Consider the following 27,788-nt stretch of genomic DNA (forward strand, 5'->3'; position numbering starts at 1 on the left):
CCAACAAGTACACCTCTCCCTCAATAACTCACGCACATTGGGGTCCACAAACATAAACCGCACTATAAATGAGGCGTGAGTTACAGAGGGACCTGCAAAAATTGAAGAAAAAAATTAGTTTTGACATTAAGAAAACCATTGGAGGGATGGCATTAGGAAACTGGGCTGTTTATTGACTGAATCCTCATTTTACAATCACGTCAATAATAAATTTTAATAACGCACTTTTTCTAATGAAGTTGTTCATTAATCTATTTAACTAACATTTGTTTTCAAAATGTCCAAGATCATTCCAACTGGTTTCAACAACCATCACGTGAAAAAAAATCTGTGTAATACATCACTGCTTTTTGTTTTCTTGATGAGTCTGGTTCCCATATTGGTGTTTAATATTATCCTGCCAAACTGGGAGTCCACAGAAGAGCAGGGAACTAGACTAACTGTTGATACACCACAAAACAAGATTCTTTTTTTCTTCTTCAAAAACAAGCAATATTTGTTTTGTGAGACAATCATCTTCATTGAAACTCAATTTTTGTATTGTTCAATTAGTACAATATTAATGGCTTGATTTTATTGGAAGTAATAATGAAAACTTCTTATCATCCTTGAGGATATCTCTTAAGTGCCAGTTCAAGAATTCTCTGAAACTTGCTTGCCCACGATGGTCTGTATCTGTGAAATCAAGCTCTTTATTTTACGAAGTATTCATTTTGCTTGGTTGCCTTGTTATCTTTGATCACAGTTATGAAAGAGTTGGTTAATTTAAGGCAGTTTATGTTACATACACAATAACATTTATAAGTGTTGGACTGATCAAATGAAGTGAGTTCACCCGACATAATACCAGGGCTGCTAGATTTTAAGTTTGTAGGATTTTCGTGCCTTTTAACTTTTCTTTTATTCCACCTCTATTTAATTCAAAAGACATAATTAACGTGGTATTACAAAGGAGGCCAGCTTTTAATTCAGTTAAACAATCTAACAAATACTTCAGGAAGTCAGTTATCAAAACACGATCTGCGCCTAATTTTCTCAGAGAAATACTCACAGACATGGCTGTTACGGTAGATTGACGCATTTTACATTTGATTACAAGAGGACACATTACATTTATGACGATTACACTTAAAAGGAACTAAAATATAGAACTAGAACACAAATTTCAATTGATAAAAGAATTATTTAATTTGTATTTATTTTATTAAAAGTACTGCATCCACTTGGCGTGACATTTTCATTGATCAAAATTTCCTTACATATCGTTAATTGCAGGATGTTGTTTGGAAAGAAAATGTAAACAAAATTGTATGACCTATTTTTAAATTTGATATTTCAAAGTGTTGATTAAAATTTCCAAATCCTGTCTATCGTTTCCGATGATAAAACAAGTGATACATCAAAGTTTCCATTATCAATTTTTAAGGTATTTTCTGGTTTAAAAAATGGGAGCCATGCCTGACCCCGCATCAGTTCGCGAATTATCAAGGGAGTGGTGTACATATAATCCTCAGGAATCGATGTTGATTTTTGCATATTCAAAATAAAAAAATACCTCAAGGTATCTGTGTTTATGATGTATATTTTTGTTGCCGCTATTTTGCCCAACAATGTGTCCACTATTTTGCCTGAAGCAGTCTCTGTCCACATATAATTTAACTTTATATATTTCTTATCAGATAAAGACTCCATGTCTGCTGCTATTCTGCAAGTAAAGTTTGCATTTACCCCGCTTCTTAAATTTGACTGGCCAGTGGCAGTTACCTTCACCAGTGTTTCCCTTTACGCACATTTGTGCATCAGGGATGCACGCTGGAGAAAATTGATGCACACATTTTGTTACCGTGCGTTTTTTTTACACAAAGGATTTTCATAATATGATCATGATTTATTTAATACCCAATGCATTGGACGATGGATGGCATCGTATATACTTTGTGTATAGGCATTGACTGGTTCCCCACTTTGTTTGCTCCTAGCCTTGCGCTCCTCTATTCATATAGCAAAGTGCAACACAGGGAACATATAAAACAATGAACCAGACTAGCACAGGCAATGTTATGATGGAGTAGCTTCCTCTAATCTCGCAAGCTTCTCATGATTTCCATCGAGCTCAGCAAGCTCTTCTAGGTATCACGGTACCAATTGTTTTTCCATATACCTCAATGCTAATGTTTTGTGAAATAAATATACTTTCTGTCCTACTTGAGCATGCATGTCACACACTGTCATATAGAACAATGCTAGATTGTCAATTTGACAATGACATAACCAGGTACTCAGTTGCATTTAAGAGAGATAACTCTACTGGAACTAGACAGGGGTAAGAGTTATCTAGTCGCAACAAGCACATTTTCAGCCATGTGTGCCATATTTTAAAAAAGTCATAAAAAATACAAAATATGATCTAGATAGAAATTAACACAAACTCACATGTTGCCAAGAGGCTCAACTTTTTTTTAAGCCAAACAGAAAGTACAACTCTTAAATAATGCACCAATCACAGCTAGTGTTGTTCTTTAATTCTGAATACAATGTTCCCTACACCTTAAGTTCTGCCCACCTGGACTTGAACAATTGGTACCGTTTTACCTTCTAGATATTTAACATCAAGGCTCGTTGCACTAGAAAGTGATCGCCAGATTAAAACTTCATGCACTAAAAAGCATTAGCGAAGAAAGTGAAAGAAGCAGAACACAAAAGAGTAACTGTGGATCTAACTTTAATGAAAAATGGAGAAAATTATTCCCTTGACTGGAATATTCATTATGATTACCGGTGTGACTTCTGACTGCATGATTGCAAAGACTGCAAAAGTGAATAATCCTTTCGTGATAGGATTTTAAAATTTTTAAAAATAGGCCCTCGTTCACCATAAGATATCTGGAGAACACATTATAACCTAAGACATTATTTCACAACATAGAAATCAGTAAACTTGCAGAGACAAATGCGTTATTTGGATTAAAAAGTCAGCGGGTCATTGCAGATTTTTTTGGTTTTTAACTTTTACAGCAATAAAAGAAAGATCTTAAAGTTCAAGTGTAACTTATCAGAAAGAAGATGAATCAGTATCCTCCTTGATATTTGGATAAATGTGTTTTAGGACGAAGTACAATGAAACTTATGATAGAACACATTTGATGAAAGGCAGTAAATTAACTCCCATTTATTTAAAAAGAATTATTTGGCTTTTTGTATTGGCTTATATGTAATGTGTTGGGCTATAATATTGTTGAGGAGACTGTTAACAGTACGACTTTAAAAGAAAAATGAACTAATAAAATTATTCTTTGAATGGACAATGCATTTGTTTGTTAATTGTGCATGTTGGTGTATTTGTATGTTTAGAGAGAGAGAGTACCAGTAGTACAAGTTGCAATATCCTATTTCAAGCTGAAAAAGTATGAGTCGTATGAAAATGTGTCAGTACAATTTTTACCCCCACAGTTTTTATTTGACCCCCAGTTTTGACACCAAAGGGTTTTTTGTACCCTCAATTTTACACCCCTGGGGGATACACTGCATCACGATCTATAGTTGATATGGCTGGTCACTTTCTCATTCCCCCTTAACATGAATAAATTCTTCTCTCCAAGATTGATTCTGAAGTCAATCAGATGCATTCTTTTTTAAATCTTCATGTCTCAGTGATAATCTGATGGTTTGGGGACCCTTTTATGGTCATGAAGGCATTACAAAGGGCTATGTCAAATAAAAACCAGAACATGTATTTCCACCATTTCTTTGCTTTTCTGCATGTACCATATTGTATTCTGATCTGGTCAGCCATGTCATGCCCATTTTTCTTCTTGGAGTACAATGTAGCCACACCAGGTGTACTTTATCTGCTGGAGTACACCATGCCTCTGCCTTAGCAAAACCAGTTTCTTCTCCAGAGTTGTTTTAAAGAAACTGGAAAAAAAATTTTTTGTCTTTGTGGCTCGTATTAGTATTCCTTCTGCATTGTTTTGAACTGGTCCCTGGAAAGGTTTCTGTGATATTGTTATGGTTTCGGGAACACTTCTTTTGGCATATAATGTTCCACAGCAGTAAATTTGACCAATTTTCAAAGAGTTGAATTTGGCTGGACTTGAAAAATATTTGCCTGTGTAAACATTGTGGTTCTTGCCAACAAGTTTTCTTGTCTAGGCACAACTTGGGAACCTAGGCCCTGCTCAGTAGCTCAGCCTTCTTTGCTTCCACAGTATATATGAAATTCATAAAAATATCCATTTGCAGGATTTGCCCTCTCCCATACTTTTATATCAAATTTGGCAGGCTTTGCTGGCAAGTACTGTCTAACAGATAATCTGCCTCTAAATGCTATCATACCCTCATTGATAGCTTGGTCCTTTGGAGGATTATTATTTTCAAGTCACCTTACAAGGACAGTTTTGAGATGACACAACTTGTAATGCCTAGGTTGTCTCCGTGGAGGGTTTTTGGTCATGTTGTTGACATGAAAATATTTTGACGGATTCTCATAGCATTCTCTTGCTATTACAACTAGAATACCATGTAATCCCAAAGAGTTAAGATGTTCCAAGTGATCTTATATTTGGGAATTTGAATTACACTATAAATGACATATTCCAAGAAATGCCTTCATTTCTGCAATCAAAGTAGGTGACCACTTGGGATCAGGGTGGATTGTTTTTTTTAGCTTATCTGTTCATTTTGGCTACCAATGACTGGAATATTTCTTCTTGAAATTTTTGTATAAAAAAATGTATCCCTTTGCATTTTCATCTAAATTAAATATTGGTCCTGAATCGTCCACATGTACCAGCCCCATATGTTTAGACCATACAAGATAGTCATATTTCATTCACAGATTCATATAAATCTGGAACATTGGATATCAAAACTTATGCTAATGTCTAATCCTTTATCTTGAATCTGATCATTAAAGTCGATGTCATTTGCATTATCATCACTTTCAGTCCTTCAAAACTTTCATCAGGATACTTGAATTTTGTATCACTTTCAATCGACTTCATTTTCAGTGGAAATTCCCACTCTAAAACTACTAATAGAGACTGAGTATTTTTAGCAACCTGCACATGCATCTCTGGGCATACAAGCTAGTTTTTAGCGTCACATATATCTATTAGCATGTGTTAGGTAACGAGTCAAATACTGTAATATTTTCTACATAATTTACATGTATTGGATGCTTGTTCCATGGAACTAATGTATACCAGAGTATGTGAGCTTTTCTTAAAGTGTATTGTTCTTGATTTTGATAGGTGAAGGTTTCCAAGTGATGTTATACTCAACTGGTAATGCGTTGAATAAGGTCGGAATAAATCCTGAAGATACACTGTTTTAGCTCCATGTGGACATTTATATACAAGAACTGCCTTGTGAAAATAAAAATCTTTCATACATTGTAAACCATTTATTTGTGTAAATGATGCTTTTGATGAATAATTGATAGATGCATCAAAAATAATTAGTGGGGCTCATTTCTGAAGTTTGTAAATCCTGTCAGGTTGAGATTTTGCAGTTTCCCCATATAGTTGAACAATAATCCAGTGTTTAAAGAATATATGAATTGTAGTTTAGCATGCGAGTTTCTGTATGTAATTATTGATTTTGCTGAGTAGGTCAGTTTTGGATGACAGTGCTTTACAATATGATCATCCCAATTTAAATTTTCTATAAGCTTTTCATGTCATGATTATTTATTGTAAGGGTCAATTTGGGGTTCCCTAGCTTAACAATTATTGTGATGCCCCCAAAAGTATACATATTGTTTTACCTTCATTAATTACTATATTTTTTTTTGTGCCCATCTTTAAATTCTAATAAAGTCAAAAACTAATCTTGTTTGGACAACTTGTGTGTCAAAACTAGCAGCCATCAAACCGTGTGCAGGCTTAGTGTCCCAGAGCCCCTCCATTTGTTTCCCATGAGGACCAAAGAAGTGGGAAGGATCCTGTAAGATGTGCCAGATGGTGACATTCTGTGGCAAGGGCCCAGTTTCCTGGAGCAAGTGATGACAATCATGGAAAAGAAGGGCCAATTTTGACCTTGCATTTTCCTCTGGCAGCCTCCCTCTTGTCTTGTCCTTTTTTGAAATCATGATGTGAGAAATACTTTATATCATTTGCAAATTATTTTGGATGCCTCCAGATAATGTTCTTTGACCCTGTCACACTGTCAAGGGAAAACAGACATTTAATAGCAGTAAATAAATACTCTCCTCATGAAAGAATGGTTGAAAAGGTTCAAGATCATTGATTTTTCTTTAGTTTGGACTTTTGTGTATGTGCGTGTGTCTGAGTAATATACACCATGTAGATTTGCAGAGGCAAACTTTGAAAGTGTCTCTAGTTGTTGTTTTTGTTGGTATTTTTGTTGTTATTGTTATTACTTGATTATACATTATACCTAAACATATTTTAGTAATTACACTTCTCTCTATTTGATCAAAACTTACATTTAGCCACTTCTGTGGAAGTTTCAGTTCTAGAATGCCTTGTGAGAGGGAAGTGGCAGTGAAAATGCATCTAGATGATAATGATTTTCCCACAGCCATCACTATAAATGGCTGGTATTTCATTACCACTACTCTGTGTGTTAAATCAGTCTCCAAAATAAATATTTATTCTCTCATGCAATCAGATATGTTAATGTGGTTTTTGGTGAGAAATTAAAACTCCAGGATGGAAAATGCCTAACAGACAAAAGAAATTAAGTTCACCTATATGTACATATATGTGATAGTGATATTGTTAGTGGATAGTTCTGGAGCTGCTAATGTGAAAGCTGAAACACAGATGTTTTGTTGTTTGTGCTGTGTTTACCAATAATATTTCTGTATATTTCAGAGCAGAGATATTTTGACGTAGAGAAGCAACTTATTAGTAGTAATGCAAAGTTAGAAGCAGAGTCAACATCGAGTGCTGAGCTGAAAAAACAGATCCAGGATCTAGGTAAAACAAAATGTTATTACAAAACTAAGATCTATATCAATATTTTCTGAAAGGCAATATGGGTGTGGCTGGTATTCACTAGGGTTGCCCAATTGTCAGTACTTTGTACCAGCAAGAATGGGAAAATGCTGAATTTGACCAGTACAAATGCTGATTGGCCAATTTCATCAATGCATGGTTTATCATTTGCTTAAAGTAGGGAAAATAATGTCGTAAACAATACGTAATGGAGAGACAATGAACCGAACGTGTTTCTGACCTTTACAAGATCTGCATTGATAATAAACATCACAAATCAACACCATGACTGGTGTAATCCTTAGTTTCTTCTGCCCCTTTCTACCTCATTTTTAGATAGCTGACATTTAGGGGTCTGTTGACAAAAGTTGGAATTCACAGCCATGGCACTGTGGCAGCATAGGGTAGCCACTTACTGGTGGGCATAGCAAACTTAAACAACCTAATGTTGAGCCATACCTGCATTGAATCAATAGAAATATCATTTATTTTCTTTCATTCGAAAACCATCTGTAAACTGGATGACAGGCAAGTCTCACGAATCTAATATCGTATAGTTAACAATTGTGTCTGATCCAAATGCCATGCCACCCTCTTTTCTTATGATGTGCATGAGAAACTCGTGCTAACACAAAACCAAACCCGATGTCACGTAAGTGAAATTAAGGTCACTGTGACCACTTTTGGTAGAAGGTGTAGTACTTGCCAAGACACATTTAGATATTGTGATTATAATATTTGTTATGTCTTTGATCTGCTGATAGATGAGATGAAACTACAGTGTGGATGAAATATGACCTGGTTCTCATTTGCATTTCTAGTCACATGATTAAACAAATCCCACAAACTGCATGTTCATGGCATCAGAGGTGAAGTAATCATGTGATATCAACGATAAACCCCTTTCTGATGTGTTTGTACTAAAAAAATTAAAATATTAATTAAAAGTCAGATATGTTTGTAATTTTCAACATACTTATTTTGAGAATAACAACCAGAAACATGTAGCTTTTGCTGCGACCGGCAGAAAGCTTGTGTCAATGCAGTAGTCGTGTGATACCAACAGAAATATTGCTGACAAGTGTCCTGTTTCATAAAACTTTTTGATATCCAGTTGGCTCTGAACCTGTAATGCAACATAAATATAAAAGTATCAAAAATGGGGAGGGAGCTTGGACTATGTAATTCCATTCCACTATCATCACTATCAGTCACCATTTTAATCCACACACAGTTAACAAGTTTGGTTCAGAGCTTGCTTAGGTGGCGCTATACAGTTTCGCATTTTGCATAGTGTTAGGATTTTAAAGAAAAAGAATTTCTCCCGCTTTCCTCACTGGTTATACTGGCTATTTAAAAAAGACCTTGTATATCTTAGGTATAAAGCAAAGAACGTTTAATTCCCTTTATTTTGGTGTATGATTGATGGTGTACTCTGGGTTATAGAGTATACAGCTTGGCCTTACTTCAAATGTGCACCTTTCAAAAAAGTGCTAGCTCTACTTGGTCATTTTCACTTCCTGAACTTCAGAGGTCAGTTGTATAAAAAAGAGCCGATAACTTTTTTTACATTTTATATATTTGGTAATTCATTCATTGCACTTTCAGAAGCTGGTATTGTCTAGTCTGGCAAAATTCATTTTCCCTATTTTAATAGCTGCTATGTATAGTGCACTTTAGACTAATTCAGACTGATTTTTTAACACAAGGGAGCAGTCATTTTAGTTAGCAGTGTGCTTAAATCATGTAAAATTTCCAAAAGTACAATATCCAAAAGAAATATCATCCACATTACATTAATGTAGCATAGAGATATGCCAACATTCTCTCCACTGTGCATGTTTTAAATGCGAACTACTTCACCTTACATATGTCACTCTCTCAAAAGTACATATTATCTGGTGAGTGCCACCATAAAGAAGATATAGGTATTATTTTTGTATGATTTAATTATGTTTATGTGGCTGAAACATTTAATTCGCAAGCATCAAAACAATCCTTTGAATAATTCTCCTGCCTTTCCCCCCACAGAACAGTATTTATGAGTGTCAGAGTCTCTAACAAGTCCAGCCTCCCCCCCCCACCATGATAAAAGTGAGCTATTTTAAGAATGCACATTACATTTTGTAAACATAGCAGCCAATGTTATGCTGAATGACAGGAACATGAAACTAGCCAGAATTATTTCTGAGAGATCAACAATGAATTTTACAATTAGAAAAGGGAGGTAACTCATCAGATTCATAAAGGTCAAAGTGTAAAATATTTGCCTATTGTTTAATATGGAAGAAGCGATATCACTTTCTCTTCATTTATTTTTTTATTTCATTGCAAATAAATGAAAAGAAACATTTTCACCATATATTTCTGTCACTTATTGCAAGTTTTAAATTTAAGTTGACTCTATTCCTATATTCTAAGACTTCTAATTTCCCCATAATTAAGGTCACTACTCACACAAACATACCTCATGGAAAATTATTTAAGCAAGAGAAAAATGATCATAATTAGCTTATTTTCATGCTTAACATCAATATGAATGTAGCATTTTATTCAGAACATCATACATAATTATATAAAAATAAAAAAAAAATAATTGCAAACATTTTATATTTTCTTTAAGGTGGCACTATACAGTTTCGCATTTTGCATAGGGTTAGGATTTTAAAGAAAAAGAATTTCCCCGGCTTTCCTCACTGGTTTTACTGGCTATTTAAAAAAAGACCTTGTATATCTTAGGTATAATGCAAAGAACCTTTAATTCCCTTTATTTTGGTGTATGATTGATGGGTGTACTATGGGTTATAGAGTATACAGCTTGGCCTTACTTCAAATGTGTACCTTTCAAAAAAGTGCTAGCTCTACTTGGTCATTTTCACTTCCTGAACTTAAGAGGTCAATTGTATAAAAAAGAGCCGATAACTTTTTTTACATTTTATATATTTGGTAATTCATTCATTGCACTTTCAGAAGCTGGTATTGTCTAGTCTGGCAAAATTCATTTTCCCTATTTTAATAGCTGCTATGTATAGTGCACTTTAGACTAATTCAGACTGATTTTTTAAAACAAGGGAGCAGTCATTTTAGTTAGCAGTGTGCTTAAATCATGTAAAATTTCCAAAAGTACAGTATCCAAAAGAAATATCATCCACATTACATTAATGTAGGATAGAGATATGCCAACATTCTCTCCACTGTGCATGTTTTAAATGCGAACTACTTCACCTTACATATGTCACTCTCTCAAAAGTACATATTATCTGGTGAGCGCCACCTTATAAAGTAAATATTTATGGTGTTTACATGCACTACATAAAATGTTTACTTCTAGTGGTTTTGTTCAAGTGAAAGCTTTCAACTTCAGCAGACTGCTTCGTTGGCTTCATAGTTAAGAGTGTCTGTCTCAGATGCAGGTGGTCGCGTGTTTGAACCCCTGGCTGAGTCATACCAGAGACTTATAAAAATGGTACTAACAGCTGTCTTGCTTGGCGCTGAGCAATAATAGATAGTGTTAGGACTGGTCAAGCTGGTGTCAGGATAATGTGACTGGGTGGAACATCATGCTACATGTCTGCAGCATGATGCCCCAATGCTAGACATCAATATAAACTGCAGTTATAAACTGCCACACTGCAGACATCATCGAGATATGACTGAAAAATCATTAAAGTTATATTAAAAACCAAAATCACACAGACACACACACATCTTAGCATTGCTTTTAAGATCACATGACATACTGTCATCCATAAATAGAAAGTGGCAAAATCCAAACCAAGCCAATCCCTTGGCAACCATGTGGTTATTATTTTTTTTGGAACTAAATGAACTTAAAGTTTGCATTAACATGTATTAACCAGTATTATGTCTTCTTTGACTGTTATTGCTTCAGAAATCAGCAATTAGTCACAGTAGCACTGGAAGGATAGTCAGCATATCTCATTGATGGCTTCTGGCATTGTTTTAACAGGATGAAAATGGTTTCTTGGCTGCCTCACTTCTTAAGCAGCAGCAGCAGTCCAATACTATGTCCCAGTAATTTGATAACCATGGGAACTCCAGCCCTAACTGTAAGTTGTCTATTTTAACAAACTAGGAAGGTAGAATAATACTGTATGTATACCATAATGCTACCTGAATCCATCAAATAGTTAAGCCCACTCTTCTTCTGGTGCTATGCTGCTGTCATCAACCACTGGTCAGAGTTGGATGGGATTGGACTTGTAATTGCATCAAAAGAATAGATTGGCTTCTTACAAACTTTGATGTTGTGACAGTTAACTTTCAAGATTTAAAAAACATTTTACTCTTTGCCAGTACACAAATACCAACAGTCTTATTTTTCAAAGACAATTTATGCTAGTAAAGAGCTGCATCGATTGGAATCTATGGCATTAGGTTTTTCCTGTAAAGAAAATAATTGAAATAGGATAATAAACTAAGGTATAACATTCTACCAATTTTACCCACAATGACTTACATATAATTACTCTTGGTGACTTGCGGAAATAACAGATTTTTGCATGAATTTCTGCGCATTCTGTTACCAGCTACAAACTATACTTCTGATAATGACTGATTTACCTGCTAAAAATAAATTATTCCTATATGCCAGCTATATGGTGGAGCATATTCTATTATGATGTTGCCTGTCCATCCATCCTTCTCTTATCGGTTTCGTTTCTGCACAGAAACTCAAAATGCAAATTATCTACTTTCATCATAACTTTTTGGATGGCTTGCACTTGGACAAAGGAAGAACCCTATTGATATCTCAGTTTGTAGGTCAAGGTCAAGACATCAAGGTAACTGTGACAGAAGAAAAATAAACGTGTTCTGTAACAAAAGCTTGAGTTCTGCACCATCTTCAATTATTACATTATGTGGATGGCTTGAATTAATGAATAAGGAATGGGAGATTAATGGTCAAGTTGACTGATAGAGGATGAATAGTTTTACATTAGTTGTGCATCACAGAGCAGGAACTTCCTGCATGTCTTCTACTTGGGCTAAGGAAGAAGTCTGTTGATTTTGGGTTCAAAAGTGAAGCTATTAACTGGTTTCTGCACACAGTATTCAGTTATTGACCATGTACATCCACTAGATAATACTTTGAATAAACTTGAGTTGGCATAATTGTATGGGGTTTTAAGCTGATACAGCATCAGTGATGACTGGAATTCATAAAGGAGTTGCATTCTATATAGGTTGTCTCTGTCATATGATGCACCATGTTGCAGGAAAAGCTGCTGATAAATTAGAAGAACTCCTGAAGTATCAAGTTGGCACTTCACTCTACCTGACAATGTACTTCATATGGATAAAGTTGATTTTTTCATCTTATTTCCTAGCTAAAAGACCCAATAACTGTAAGATATAAATGTCGTCTTCTTTGTCAGGTTATGAAAGGAAGATTGGTTCTTTACCATTCTAATGCTGACTGAGAGATTGTTCAGTATTGTTAACAAAATTAAAACTGAATTCAGATCCAGGCTTTGTAACCCAGCACTTAGTGCTTTACTGGTGTACAAAACATTCATAATCCCAGCTGGTACAAAGTGTTTTGAAATGTAATATGAGAGTCGGTTGCTTTTTAAAGCTCAAGTGCTATATATGAAAACTTGAAGCAGCAATTGATGTTAAAATTCCAAAGGGATAAATCATTTTGTACATATGCTCATTGAATTTTTATCATGTTATATGTGGATTACTCTTTTTCTCCTCGGATTACTCATTTTGTCCACTTGGATTACACTTTTTCCTCGCCAGGGGTTGGCATGTATGAAGAAGTCTATTAGTAGACTTTTGGAGTCCACATGTCATTGTCACTCTCACAGGAAAAAATTGGTATTTGCATAGTAACTTCAGTTTCAGACCATGTACCAAACCAAAGTTTTGCACCTGTTGTATGGAAAAGTCCTGTTGGTGTTGGGTTCAATAGGTCAAAGGTCCAGGCCACTGTGTCTTGAAAAGGGTTTTGCAGATTAACTTTTGTTGAAGAGCAAGTCCCTTGACCAGACTCTGAGATGATTAAAGAAAACTATATAGTTGATTTGTTATGTTTTGAAAAGAAATGCAGGAGCACTCAAAATGTCATGTTACATGCTAGCCCACTGGATGATATGAATACTCAAGATGTCATGTTATATGCTAGCCCACTGGATGATATGAATATTCAAGATGTCATGTTATATGCTAGCCCGCTGGATGATATGAATACTCGAGGTGTCATGTTATATGCTAGCCCACTGGATGATATGAATTCAACATGTGGTAAACCAGACACAACATTCTGTTGGGACCACTGGGCTATCTGAATTTAGCATATGGTAGGCCAGACATTGCATTCGTTTAAACTCAAGGCTCAGAGCAGAAAATTAATTTGACCCATGGTAATACAAAAAGTATTTTATGTTAAAAGTCTAAAATTTGATTTCATTAGAAATTTTGAACCTTATCAGATTGCTAAATGCTCAGACTGCCTGTCATATCTTGTCAATTTATTGATTGAATTTAAGAATGAATCACATTTTTCTTCATTTTATATTTTGCATAATGCCTTGGCAGAGCTAGGTCTAGGCAGCTTGTTTTAAGTAATCAGCATCACTAACAACATAGACCTAGATCTTTCAGTGCATTATGTGATGGCAGATCAGGGTCTGTGTTGTTTGCAGTAGCATCTGACTTTTAAAGATGAGTAAATACAGCAGTTATTGCACTTGACAGTTTTATTTAAAAAAAACACCTATTATATTAATTATTAGGATATATCATTGACTTTTAAAATAAAATAGCCAGAAATGAACTAATTTAGGAAGGAGTGATTCATGTATACTGATTTTATAAAAAGGGGAAATTATTTAATGACAGTTTTTAAAAATGTTACAATGTTTGTGCTAATGTGTCATTTCAGAGAAGAAATACCAGGAGGCATCCACAAAATTAAAAGAAACTGAGCAGACCCAATCAAGTAATTTATCTTCACAGGTAAATCAATCTAAACATTTTATTTACAAGATTAGTGTTTGCAGGTGAATCTGAAGCGTACATGAGTCATTAGTCCCCACTGTTCAGATGGTTATTTGAGTACATTAAGAAATTGTTTGTGTTAGTTAGGGAACTAATGGTCAGTCTCAGTTGTGTTTGATAGTGATATTTATAAACCAGCCATATTGTCACTTAAAAAGTGAGTTAATTTTTTTAAACATGCAAGTTTGAGCATTCTTGGGTAACTATCAGTATCAGGCTGTATGGGATATATTGATTAGTGTTGGATACCAAAAGGTGTCCAAGAGTCGCTTGTCACAGAATTGGATACACAATCTATGTGAAAGGAACTCATTTTTGTGGCCATTCTTTTTTAATTCAGATATGGGAATTTTTCTCATCTGAAACTCCACATTCTGGCTTGTGCTTTGGAGTAACTGAAGGAAATGCTTATTAGAGTAGCATTCCTAGCATTCTTTAGTTACCACTTCTAGTTACCCAGTCTGCACTTTAATATCAATACCTGCCACTACTGAGTAGCTTACCTGTTTATGATATGAAAAAACCATGTCATTGCTAGATATACAGTCATACCTGTTTATGTCGACATTCTTGGGTCCGAGGAAATATTGTCGACATAGGCGGATGTCGAGATGAGTGTTGGGTGGGTGGGGGTCTGAAAAAAAGATACAAGTTAAATTCGTCAGTAAGGGGTAACCTGTTGTCAGTGAGTAGCATTTAAACTTTGAGAAAACAAACAATGGAAATTTTGAGTACATGAAGACAAAACCAGTGAAATCCACTTGTATATTGACAAACTACATTTTGGTTACCTTTGTGTAATAAAATCCATAATAAAATATTGCATCGGTCACATCCTGATATGAAAAACATTCACTGTGATATTCAATGTTGGCATTAGCACATGGTTGCATAGTTGTTATTTACATGCTTCAAGTACATGTACTTAAATTGGCCTAGATTTTGGTCAGTCTGTTAACATCTTATTGAGGCTACCAAGGGGATGGGGCTATTCACAGGGAAATGAAAACCTGTCAACAAGTTGGTTTAAACAGTACATGTATTTAGTTACAGAAGTCATCGTGAAAAGTGCATAAAAGCGAACAAGAGATATGCGGCTGATACGGTTAATAATAATAATGAGGACTTTGTATAGCGCCTAATCTTTAGAAGCTCTAAGCGCTTTACAACATTAGAAGGCATAATATTGTATACATTGACACATGCAAAATAAAGTTAAAAAGGAAACTTTCACAGCGCAATAAATTTGTTTTAATCACCGATCACTTTGGAAAATGCAAGAATCTATTAGATTTCATTGCTTTTATAAGTACATGTCGGAACTGGCCGCTTGCTGACATGAGTAGGCGGGAATATTGCAGCCTGGTGGCACGATCAACTAATTGTTGATCAAAGTATGGGTCGGAACTGGCAGCTTGTCGATGTGAATGATTCGAAAACAAAGGATTTGTTCAAGCTGGGACCAACGGCTTCTGTCGACATGTACGTTTATTTTTTATCTCGACGTCGACATAAGCAGGACAATTTTGGTAGTAATAGTAGACCAAGGGACCGGGACTTTGCTTTTTTGTTGAAATAGGCAGCTTGTCGACATAAGTGATGTCGATATAAATGGGTAGGACTGTACTATCTTTTCAGTCTGACTCTAGGCACATGCACTATTGCACTTGTCATACCTTTCTGGATGACACGTTGTGTCAAGATGGACAATTTTTCTCTCAAAGAGAATAGTACATACAGGTGATTGTTGTTGCTGGGTTTTCTAGCTAAAAACCAATTACCTTTGGACTTGATCTCCTGTAGAGATTCCCAGTCGCATTCATATCTTCATTGATGATGATCAAGATAGACTGCTTTGCCCAGTTAGGCTATATAGGTTCCATCTGTCAACTTCAGAAGGGTGAAAGAAAGGTAGAATTGTATTTTCTCTCTATAAAGGGTACCACCCGTATTTCAGGAATCCACAATCTCTAGGTGGTACACTTACTATCAGTTGAGCCTATCTCTCCCTCGCCAAAAAGAAACCATATTTCATGAGAATAAAATCCTGTTAAATTAGGGTTAATGCTTCTTTGTGGGCCTATTCAGACGCTTTTCGTAGAGGACATTATGAGGGTTGCATTTATTGGTTGCATCTGACCTCCACCTTTAAGTTGTTGTACAGTTTGATCTAGACTCTTGCTATCTAGCAGCAGTGGATTTGTTCTACAGTAAGGTGAGTAATTATATTTTTACTCCTTTGAAGGCCATCAGTCTCTCTTCTGTTTGACAAATCAAGGTGCAGATTAGAGACAAGTAATGTATTAGTGATTTTAAAATATATTTGGGGTGGGGGGTGGAAACTAATTTTAATTATGTAATACTTACCACTGACTATTGGTGGATGCCTTTCTTCCACCTTGCTGTGATGTCCCTCAATAGTCAAGGTCCTAGAAAGGAATGAAGAGTGTTACTGTGCATGGTCATATGACATGGAGTCATTCTAGAATGGGAGGATGGAACATGGAGGTTTTCCATTTTGGAAATGATGTGAGCCACACAGTAGTGAAAGTTAGGTATTACATTATTAAAATTAGTTTACCCCACCCACCATCTACAATTCTAACCCAGTCTACAGGCTAGACTTCTTCTGACCCAGTCTACCAATGCTTTAGAAACTATCACTCCAAAAAATGTTCTGAAGCACAGGAACTGAAAATTGAAAGTAGGTTGGTGTCTTTGCAATTCAGAACACAAGAGTTATATCATAAATTCCAATAGTTCCTGATTTAGAATCCTGCTACATACTCATTCTTATTGGCAGTACAGACTTGGTTTTTAAAAAATATATGATGCACGTAGGTATTACACCTTATTAATTATCAAGACTAATTATGAAATTTCATAGCTCAAACTACGATTAAATCCAATATGCTTTTGTACAATCATTTTCACCATCCCCCAGGTTATTCAGAAAATTGTCAGGACATGAACATTTTTATTATTTAATGGTGATAACATCAATCCCATTATTATAGTCTGTTTTAATTTGGTCTACGCTTTTGATGAACACCTTCATATCCTGCATCATTGTAGTACATTTCTTCCATTCTTGAAGTTGTCTTGCTCATAAGGGTAATCTATTCATCATTAAAGGGTTAGTTTTGCTTGAGGGAGACTCATGTTCATATAATAAGTCAAATGCTTATCAAACTTTGTATAATATTTATATGACTCTCAAAGACAGAGATTCAGATATTAGCCTAATTTTCTTACTTTTTAAGATGAATGAGTATCCCTGCAGGATGATGGACACTAATCTTTATTTCCTATTTCAGTTGCATCTGAATAAGGCAAATGAACAGTTGGAGGCAGAAAAGAGGGAACTTGCTGTGTTACTGGAAAAGAAACAAAGGGATTTAGATCTTGCCAATGGTAAATTGAGATTTGCGACGGTAACTAATACCGTAATATCAATAACTAATACTTATTTAAATTCAGTTTTAGTTGTTACAGTAGAACCTGTCTTGAAAGACCACCCCTTCTGCCAAAAAATAATGGCTCAAGACAGGCGGTCTCTCATAACAGGTTGTAACACTATATAATCAATAAATCTGTGCATGGAGATTCTGGTCTCTCAAAACAGGTGGTCTCTCATAGCAGTGGTCTCTCAAGACAGGTTTTACTGTATTCGAAAGTTGATTTGGCAGAACAATGTTTGAAACACATTTGCCTTCATTTAGAAAGATTTTACTTTCGGTGTTAGAGTAATAGTTCTAGCTGATGTCTGATTCATAGTGTATAATATAATTATAATTCCATGACACCCATTTCCATGTGGCTATGTAAGATAAATCACATTTAATAATGCTTTACATATTTTTGACATCAACATCCATTGTAGGATGAAAGGATACACCACTGTTGCTTTATGTTTGTAATCATTTCTTGCAGATGAAGTTCGTACTTTATTTAACAAACTAACAGCAGCCAACAATGAGAAAAATGAAGCTGTTGTTAAAATGGGAGAAATTCGAAGTAAAGAAGATGCATTTGAGGTATGTATATATATAAGATAATGTGGGAAGTATATCACAAATAGAATTTTTTTGAAAGATTATAAAGTGGCAAATATAAATTGTAATTCAAAAGAAGTCTTAAATGGCAAGGAAATATTTGTAATTTGAATTTCAGACAAATTTTTTAAAAGATATTTTGTAACAAAGATTTCTGAGTAATCTAAAACATATTCACACTAAAGTTTGTGATTATATATAGCTAGATACATGTTCTAATGAACTTTATTTGTGATCGTGATAAAACATTTTATTTTCGTGTTATGGCTGTTCTCTATATAGACGAGAACAAAATCTAATTTGCCAAGAATAAAAGATTCTAAGTTTAAATCCATATAATTTCAGATCTAAGCCATATATAAAATGCCCCTGACAATGTTCACTAATTCCTAACTAGGTCTATAAAATAATAAATTTTGAAGATGTGTTTAATATTATTGCCCCCACAATACGATTTGCAAATAATGTAAACAACATGCTTGTGTTTTTACGTTGATCTTTATATTAGATGGCATTACTTAATAACATATGCTCTGTATTTGAAGTTTGGAAAAATACAACTTTATTCAGATTTATAATGAAGATGTCCTTTGAGCAAGGTACTTCAATTTTTTCTCTAACAGATTCAGTCCCAAAGGTTTGCCCAACAGAAGGAAAGGCTTCAGAAGGAAATTGACACGTTGAATAATGAACTGTCTGAGAAAATGAGGGAACTTGGCAGCATACACCGAGAAAAGGTGAGAATGTCATGCATCATAGTATTTTAATCAGCAGTCAAAATATGATTTTATCAGCCAGACGTTGCCTTTATCCTTAACTTGTTTTACAATCTGGGATTTATTAAAATGTACATTATTCAAGTCTCATTTTTGACAGAGTTCTTGAGGTCCTGTTCAAGTGAATATTGCAGAGAAATAGTGGGAAGAAACCCTACTTAAACTAATATTCTGGAAGGTTTGTATATATTTTAATTCAGAGACTTCAGGAGTCCCATGCTGCAGAGACTTCCAGGAGTCCCATGCTGCAGAGACTTTCAGGGGTCCCATGCTGCAGAGATATAGTTTAGGCCTTTGTCACTTAATTTTATGGGGCTTTTTTCTTGTAAAAAATGCATAAAATATTTTAGCAAGTGAAGATTGTAATTTTTGGTGGAGGACTTTATCTTTCATTACCTTTAATACTAATACAAACCTTTTCTGCCCCTGTCAGGAACATTTTTGTCCCCCACTTTCAGTGAAAAAGTGGGACATTAAATTGGGCCTGTTATCTATCCATCCTTCCATACTTCTGTCCCATATTCATTCTGCATAATAACTCCCTTGAGTATTATTGAATTTCAGCCATATTTGGTATGCGGCTAGTTATTGATGATACTTTTTGCGAGTTTGTAAGTGTATGAATCATTGTTTAGCAGAGTTATGGCCCCAGATTGTCTCATCCAGACACTTTTGTTTTTGCTCTATAACTCTCAGTTGATGAACGCTCTTGTGGCCTAAGTGGTTAGAATGTCTGTCTCAGATGTGGCAGGTTGTGGGTTCAAAAAACTGGCCAGGTCATACTAGTGACATTTAAAAATGGTACTGGCACCTGCCTGCTTGCTGCTCAGCATTAAGAGGTTAGTGCTAGGACTGGTCGGCCTCATGTTAGGATAATGTGACTGGGTGGGATATAATGCCACATATCTGTGGCATTATGCCCCAGTGCTAGACATCACTTTAAACTGCCACAGACTGTTAAAGCAGCATTAAAAATATATTTTAAAAAAAGTTTTTTTTTATTATTTCATGCATTGCTATGCGTTTTGATACTAATGAGTACTTGGTTGAGTTCAGTTGTCAGTCATCAGCTGTCATAGCCCATGATTGGCAGACCCATGTAAAAAAAAAAATTCTCCACATTAATCCCTTAATTATCAGTTGATTTCAACTAGATTTTGTTTGCAGTCTGGTATTGATGAGACCTTGGCTGGGTTTAATTATCAACATTCTGTGTCATGGTATACCCCCTTAGTGTCAGATGCATAAACTTTTGTTTCTGCACAGGTTTGTCCTTGATTGTATGGAGTTTAATATTGATGAGTTCGATAGTTGTTTTACAAAATAAATATCACTGTTCTGGTTCAGCATTACTTGATTTTGGACAAAGGTCAAATACCTGAATATAGATATACACAAGATATAATCATGGAGAAAAGTCAACAAACAGTACAAATTAATTATACATAATACTCTGTATTACTCTATGATAATTCTGAAATTTTACACGTTTTTTTTTTTAATTGGCTTGAGCTTAGGATTTTTTTCAACTTCTTGATGTCAAAATATGCCCTAATTTTATACATATACATAGGTTAAGGTTGGTTTAAAAAATATTTGGTTGACAAAATGTGCCCTAATTTTATAAATATAATTAGGTTAAGGTTGGTTTTTAAAAATCTTTATTCCTCATAACATTTTGTAAAATAGGGATTTGTGTGATTGCATTGCAGCTGTGATTGATTCAGAGTTGATGAAGAAGTCTGTACATTAAATTACTAGCTTTTGTTCAGCTATCATTTTGGTTACTTTTTGATGCCCTATTAAGGAGTCCCAAATATGACCAGATTGGTCTCCCTTTTTTTCAACTTTAAGCAGGGACAGTACCCAAATTTACTAAATACTATATATAACCCAGTACGTCTAGACAACAACACATATTCCACATTCACACTTGGGAATACTGCTCAACAGTTATATTTATACTGGGTCAAGCATACATATAAAACTCTGATAACTCCACTATTTTACGTTGAAGTTTTCGTGTTCACGCGAATATAGTTGAAAGTACTCTATTCATTAAATGTTTTTACATTTGTTTGATCTTACTATAAGGAGTATGTTCATTAATTGTGTTTGCATAAAACTGCCCATCCTTGCCTCATGGAAAATGCCAATGGAAGAATTACCTATCTGTGAGAAAATTTTGGAGATAACTGGCCATATTAATCAAGGTACAGGGTTAAAATCAATTAAAATTCTTCTTTTTCCATTCTCAGACTTCAGAGATGCTTAGTCTGCAGTCACAGCTGGAACAGAAAACTGATGAATGCAAATATCTACAGGACCAGGTAGAAAACCTAAAGAAGACCAACTCTGAGCAGATTACTAGAATTGACAGCTTGATAGAAAAATTGAAATCTGTAAGTACTGTTTAGCTATTTCTCTTGTGTAATTGATGTAAAAAAAAATAATTAAAATTTTCTTAATAGAAGGTTGCTTTCTTTATTGACAGATTTCTTTGGATGAGTACCTAACACATTTGACACAAAATATGTTCTTCATCCTGTCCTATGGGACAAAATACGCCAAATTTTAAATGAATGATTTTCGCATCAGTTTTGCTATGGATCAGTGGTCTAGTATTCCATATTCTCTAACAGTTGAAAGATAACTTAAGTTTTCCATTCAAGTATTGGTGGTCTAATCATTGCCATCATGTACTTGTAACTCATGTAACAGGATGGACAAATTAGATATTCAATTGATGATTTATTTTGCTCTCTGGAAAATAAGATAAAGCTATTACAACTGCATATTGAATAAAAGTATCACCAGCTACATCAATATGGTTTAGCTGTCTATAAAATTGGTTTATACATCAAGTATTTGTAATACATCAAGTATTTGTAATACAGCAAATAACAACTTCATGCATTACACTAGGATTTTACAAGTATTGATATGTGAAACATTTTCATAATGTTTTAAAACATTTTAGTGACTATTTGCAATCAGCGAAAAAATATTGTTTCATATTCCATTAAACTAGCATTAAGGTAGAAAATGTAACTTGTGTAAAAATGATGGACAAACAAATTTTTATTTGACTAGCTCATGTAACAAGGATTGAACAAATTTTTATTTCACTTTTTCAAATCCATAGTAGTCTGAAGCCAACATTGAACAGGTTTAGTTCGGGGCAAATTGTTTAGGTGGCCCTGAGTGGCCTAAAGCATTCACCATTACGGATCATTGCCATCTCAACTCTGCGTGGGTTTGAGTCTCAGGTTCAGCCAATGTGGGTATGTGAGAAAGCTTGCCCGTAGCTTCTTGTGTGTTGGTGGTTCTTTCTTTTTTTTCCCGGGTTCTTCGTCTACCATTGATACTGGCTGCTATGTATAGCCTATCTTGTGCTGAAAATGGCGTTAAACCCTACAACATCTACAACAACAGCAAATTGTTGAATATTATATAGTGGGACAGACACATCACATATAATGGGTGGTGATTAAAGTCAAATTTAGAAAATTTTTCCAACTAACAAGATAATGTTCACAGATTTGAATTTGAAATACAAAAGTATGTAAGAAACATCCATAGTTTTATGTATTTGAAATGATAAAAAAGTTATCCAACAAAATCATTATGTAGATGAATACTATCCATGTTTGGTCTGTCTGGAGTGTAATGGTTTCAGAAGTTAACATAGTTAAATGCAAAGAGGTATATCTCTAATTACATGTAATAAAATTTCTTGTTAAAATTTAAATTCTCCTGAAAGCATATAAAATTGTATCCATGCATATTTAAAACATGGCTCTTAGATGCTAAAATTATTTCTTAAAGCACAAGTACTATTTAAACTTCATGTATATATACTAAATACAGCACAGTACTTGTTAAACACCAATGTACACCATGTTTATATACACTAATTATAGCATAGTACTCGATAAACACACTGTATATATACTTATTACATAGAAGTAGTTAAACATGATTTATATACACTAATTACAGCACAGTACTAATTAAACACCATGTATATACACATTACAACACAGTACTAATTAAACAACAATTTATATCTACTAATTACAGCAAAAGTGCTAATTAAAGTATATAGACTAATTACAGCACAGTATTAGTTAAACACCAGGTATGTACACTAATTACAGCACAGTACAATTTAAACACCATGTATATACATTAATTACAGCACATTACTAATTAAACACCATGCATATACACATTACAACACAGTACTAATTAAACAACAATTTATATCTACTAATTGCAGCAAAAGTGCTAATTAAAGTATATAGACTAATTACAGCACAGTACTAGTTAAACACCAGGTATGTGCACTAATTACAGCACAGTACTATTTAAACACCAGGTATTTACATTAATTACAGCACACTACCAGTGAAACAGTGTATATACTAATTACAACACATTACTAATTAAACACCATGCATATGCACATTACAGAACAGTACTAGTTAAACACATGCTATATATGCTAATTACAGTAGATGTGCTAACTGGACAATATGTATATACACTAATAGCAGCACAGTACTAAAGCTCACATTTAACATATTTTCAGACTTAACCAATAAATAAACATTGTTTCAATTGAGTCGGCTGGTGCTTGCAAACATTTGTCACATAAATAATCCCAAAATTGCAGAATAACACAAGTTCAGCTTTTTCAAGGCCACATTGTCATGGACACTTTATTGTGAGCCACTTCCTACACTAGACATAATGTAGTCATGGCCTGCTTATTGCACTGAGCAAGGGGCATTTGGTCATGTGTTTTGTTTGCATGTGGACTGGTGACATTATCCACATGACATGATCACCAGAACATACTTATGGTGCGGCTTGATGGATTGTGGTTTAAATAAAAGATCACATATATTTTCAATAACTGCTTGGCTTGTTGTTGTTAACTGTGTGAGCTCCATTGTGATGTTGATCACTTGGATGAAAACAATATAACGGATTGACATGTGATTGATTTGTGCTCATACTGGCAGGAGTATTATTTTAAACATTCAGATGACCACCATTTGTTGTCAACATATTTTTCCTTTTTTTATTCTTTAATATATATATATATATATATATATATATATATATATATATATATATATATATATATATATATATATATATATATATATATATATATATATATATATATATATATATATATAGGTTAATGCATGAACTAATATACCTATAAATATACAAACTTTGACAGGTAAATCCATGAATTTAAGTACCCATGAAAATGTCTCTTATTACAAAACATTGTAAGTTGGTACTCCTGAAAATAAATGAAACCATGGTATACTCTTTAGGCTATAGTTTATACAGGTTGTATTCTTAGATTACTGCATAAACAAGATCAGTGAAATGGTAAACTCTGAAGTTATTTAAATCAGGTGAGTAATATATAAGACTCACTTGGCCTCTTGTTATGTGATTTGCAGGAGAAATGACTTGCAAAGTTGTGTCTTTTGATTTATGATTTGATTTGATTTTGCCATGCTCTTTGGTCTTACATATTGGAATCCCATTTTGAAGATCAGAATGCTTTTGTTTCAAAGAAAACAACACTGGCAATGAAATAGTTTAGCTTGGTTGAGACAAAGTTTACTAAAATTTTGTCTGGAAAGGTGAATTATTTTGAATTACAGCCCAGATTTGAGACTGATATGAAAGACTGACAGCAACCTGGAGCTTTGTTTGCCTGTATAAAAATGATAAAACCTGGTAACTTGGGAAGCTCTACTGCATTTTTTGAACAACCTTGTACATGTAAGTTGTGCTGTTCTACGTCATTGTTTATACCAAAGTATAACTTGTACCTTTCTGCTTGATCATTTGTGTAACTTAAAGCGTTTTGTTTATCATTGTTGTATCAGCCTGTTACTTGTACTGTTCTACTATATCCATTATTAACCTTGGCAATTGCACTGACCTACTTCATTTGTTTGACCATGTCATTTGGAATGTTCTACTTTGTCATTGGTAGAATCTTGAAAATCATAGAATATGAGAGATTGTCTTGTAAACTATCGAAGTTTAGAAAAGTTTTATTTTGAAAAATTGTTGACTTTGTTGAAAAACTGAACTTTGCCCAGAACTTATTGAATTTATGCAAGGGAATGCAAAACATCCAACTGAATAAAATATATCACTTTGTTGTTGTTTTGTTCTTTTAAATACATAATTTTTCATATTTTCATACATTCAGAAACTAATGAATAAATGAATAAATGGATGAAATGTGGGATCAGATGTAGCGCAGTGCTAATGATATTTACAGATGGATTGCTAAATCAGTAAGGAAGGTGATATCTTTAGGAATTAGCTGTGTTTACAATTCAAAATGGGATCATTATCCATGTTACAGTTGGGTGAAAGCATTGAAGTAGGATAAACAAAGCAATGTGCAAAACATAAGATACGTTGTTGTTGTAGGGTTTAATGCCATTTTTCAGCACACAATAGGCTATACATTGGCTGCCAGTATTAATGGTGGAGAAAGAACCCAGGAAAACCCCGGAAAGAACCACCGACCCTCAAGACTACTGGCAAGCTTTCTCACATACCCACATTGGCCAAATCGGAGACTCGAACCCATGCAGACAGAGGTGAGATGGCAGTGATCTGTAACGGAGAGCGCTTTAGACCACTCGGCCACTCGGCGCCCCCATAAGATATGTAACAATGTTATTGACATTTCCAGCATGGGGGAAAGTGTATCAAAGTGAAAAGCCTAAGACATTTGCATCGGTTAATTTGCCTGCTCTCACCTTGTTCTCAAGATAGTATTATGCTTTTTTCTGAAACTTTTTTTGACCTTTATATGCAGAGATAAACCATAAACATATGAAGAAAGATTAATTTCTTTAAGAAAAAATTCTTCTTGAAAACTATTGCATGTTATTGAAAATTCTTTGAAAAGTTTTTGTCAAAAAAATCTCTAATTTTGCAGAAATTAAGTAGCTCATGTCTGTTTTTCACTGACTTTGCTTCTGTTATAGGCTCGTGATGCCAGCACTCAGTCTGAGGAACAGTTCCGACATGAGTTAGTGGCCCAGAAAAAACTCATAGCACTCTACAAGGTAAATACCCTTATGTTATACATCTTTATTTACATGTACCATGTATTTTATTGGTGAGCAAACTGGTGTAACAAGCTGTTGCCATTCTTCAAGATAAGGTTGTTAAACCACAGGAAAGGTGTTACAGGTTTAACCATAGTATCTTGTGATCTCAGGCTTGTTAAACAATCAAGCATGTAGACTTGTTTATCAGAACAATCAGGAATAAATGCTGTCTGTTGGAACAGTTGGGCTTGTAATTCTATCAGTGAATGATCAGCGATGTAGGTCTGTTGATCAGAATAATCGGGGATGTAGGACAGTATATCAGAACAGTCAGGGATGTAGGCCTGTATATCAGAACAATCTGGGATGTAGGCCTGTATATCGCAACATCTGTGATGTATGCCTGTCTGTCAGAACAATCAGGGATGTAGGTCTCTTTATCAGAACAATAGGAGATGTAGGCCTTTATATCTGAACAATCAGGATGTATTCCTGTATATCACAGATCTGTCAAACCTTATCATCTTACCATACATCTTACTGAAATGACCTGTTAATCAGAGTTTTGTTGAATAATAGCAAAGATGATGAAAATATAATCATCACAGTCAGATGTGAATATTGACACCTAGTATTTGGTGGGCAAGGGACACTGTATCCCTCTGTCCCAAATTAAGGCACACAGAATTTCTAAGGGAAAAAGAAAATATTGTGATTAATCATGAATTTTGTGATAAAAACCTCAACATACACATGTACGTTTTATAGCATACAAATCTTTGCTTCAGTTGACATGAATATCTATCTAAATGGAACAAGAGTTGAGGATTATGACTTCTTACCTGCTCTTAGGCTTTGAAAAGCAGAAAATTGTTTTAATAACTGAATAGATGATAGATCTAGATTAAACACTTCAGTCTATCTTCCAAGTTGACTTAAGTAGATTTTTTAAGTTTGAAGGATGATCGGCTTCAAGCATTTTCCATAGGACTGGAAAACTACTTGGGATAGTTACCATCTTTGCTTCTTCAGACTGCCAACTCCCGATTTATCTGGAATCATCTCGGATTTGCATGGGGGGGGGGTGCACACCAAAAACCATGTTTTTGCACCTTCCATGTTTGGTAATTTTTTATCATTTACGGTCAGATTCTGTTTTCTGGTCAAATCAGATAGTTATGCAGATATTCATTTGTGAAGTTGTAATGGAATGTGAAATTTTGTAATAAAAAATCTAATTTGGATAATGAAAATTTGCCAAAAAAATGTTTCAATGTAAAGTCCACTACAAAACGAATGTACTGAGGAGTTTCCTTACATTCGTTCCCATTCAAAAGATGGTACTTAAGATATCATCCTCAAAACTGCCATGTGAAACCCTTCTGTACTGGATTCAGTTTTCATTTAGTTGTCAGCGGCAGGTCGGCTTCTTTCATAAACTTCCATTCCTCTGGCTGATATTGAAGTTGTCCTGCTGTTTTCACGTTACCATAGTGATCAAGAATCATATGAATTTTATCATTGCCATGTGACACTGCATGCTGCCCCTGCTGATGGGAGGGCAAGGGTCTCTGTAGGAAGTCTTGTTAAGTTCATAACAAATTATATTCTTACAGTGTCAAACTGAGCTCTCTGGTCTTGTCTGTTGATTATTTCTAATTCCGTATTGAAATATATCCCATCAACTTCTTAGTTGTTATCATTTGGAATCTTTAAAAGACTCTTAGTCAATACATCAAATTCATCCATAGTAAGTCTTACACTTGGACTGATGGTATTCATCCATGGTAAGTCTTACACTTGGACTGATGGTATTCATCCATGGTAAGTCTTACACTTGGACTGATGGTA

The 27,788-nt window shown here is 34.6% G+C and overlaps 1 protein-coding gene across 4 annotated transcripts in view; it reads left to right on the forward strand.

Annotated features, from left to right (window-relative positions):
• LOC149807038 (nucleoprotein TPR-like) overlaps positions 1–27,788 on the forward strand; it is a 293,006-nt gene that overhangs the window by 4,447 nt on the left and 260,771 nt on the right. For all 4 annotated transcript variants that reach the window (XM_089960984.1, XM_089960994.1, XM_089961010.1 and 1 more), the window contains exons 2-8: positions 6,840–6,944; positions 13,876–13,949; positions 17,309–17,405; positions 17,925–18,028; positions 18,670–18,783; positions 21,081–21,224; positions 25,872–25,952. In XM_089960984.1, coding sequence (XP_089817110.1) covers positions 6,840–6,944; positions 13,876–13,949; positions 17,309–17,405; positions 17,925–18,028; positions 18,670–18,783; positions 21,081–21,224; positions 25,872–25,952 — 719 coding nt within the window. The remainder of the gene's footprint in view (positions 1–6,839; positions 6,945–13,875; positions 13,950–17,308; positions 17,406–17,924; positions 18,029–18,669; positions 18,784–21,080; positions 21,225–25,871; positions 25,953–27,788) is intronic.

This window comes from Sinohyriopsis cumingii, chromosome 1 (genome assembly GCF_028554795.1).
Source record: "Sinohyriopsis cumingii isolate HCF-2022 chromosome 1, ASM2855479v2, whole genome shotgun sequence".
Classification (NCBI taxonomy): domain Eukaryota; kingdom Metazoa; phylum Mollusca; class Bivalvia; order Unionida; family Unionidae; genus Sinohyriopsis; species Sinohyriopsis cumingii.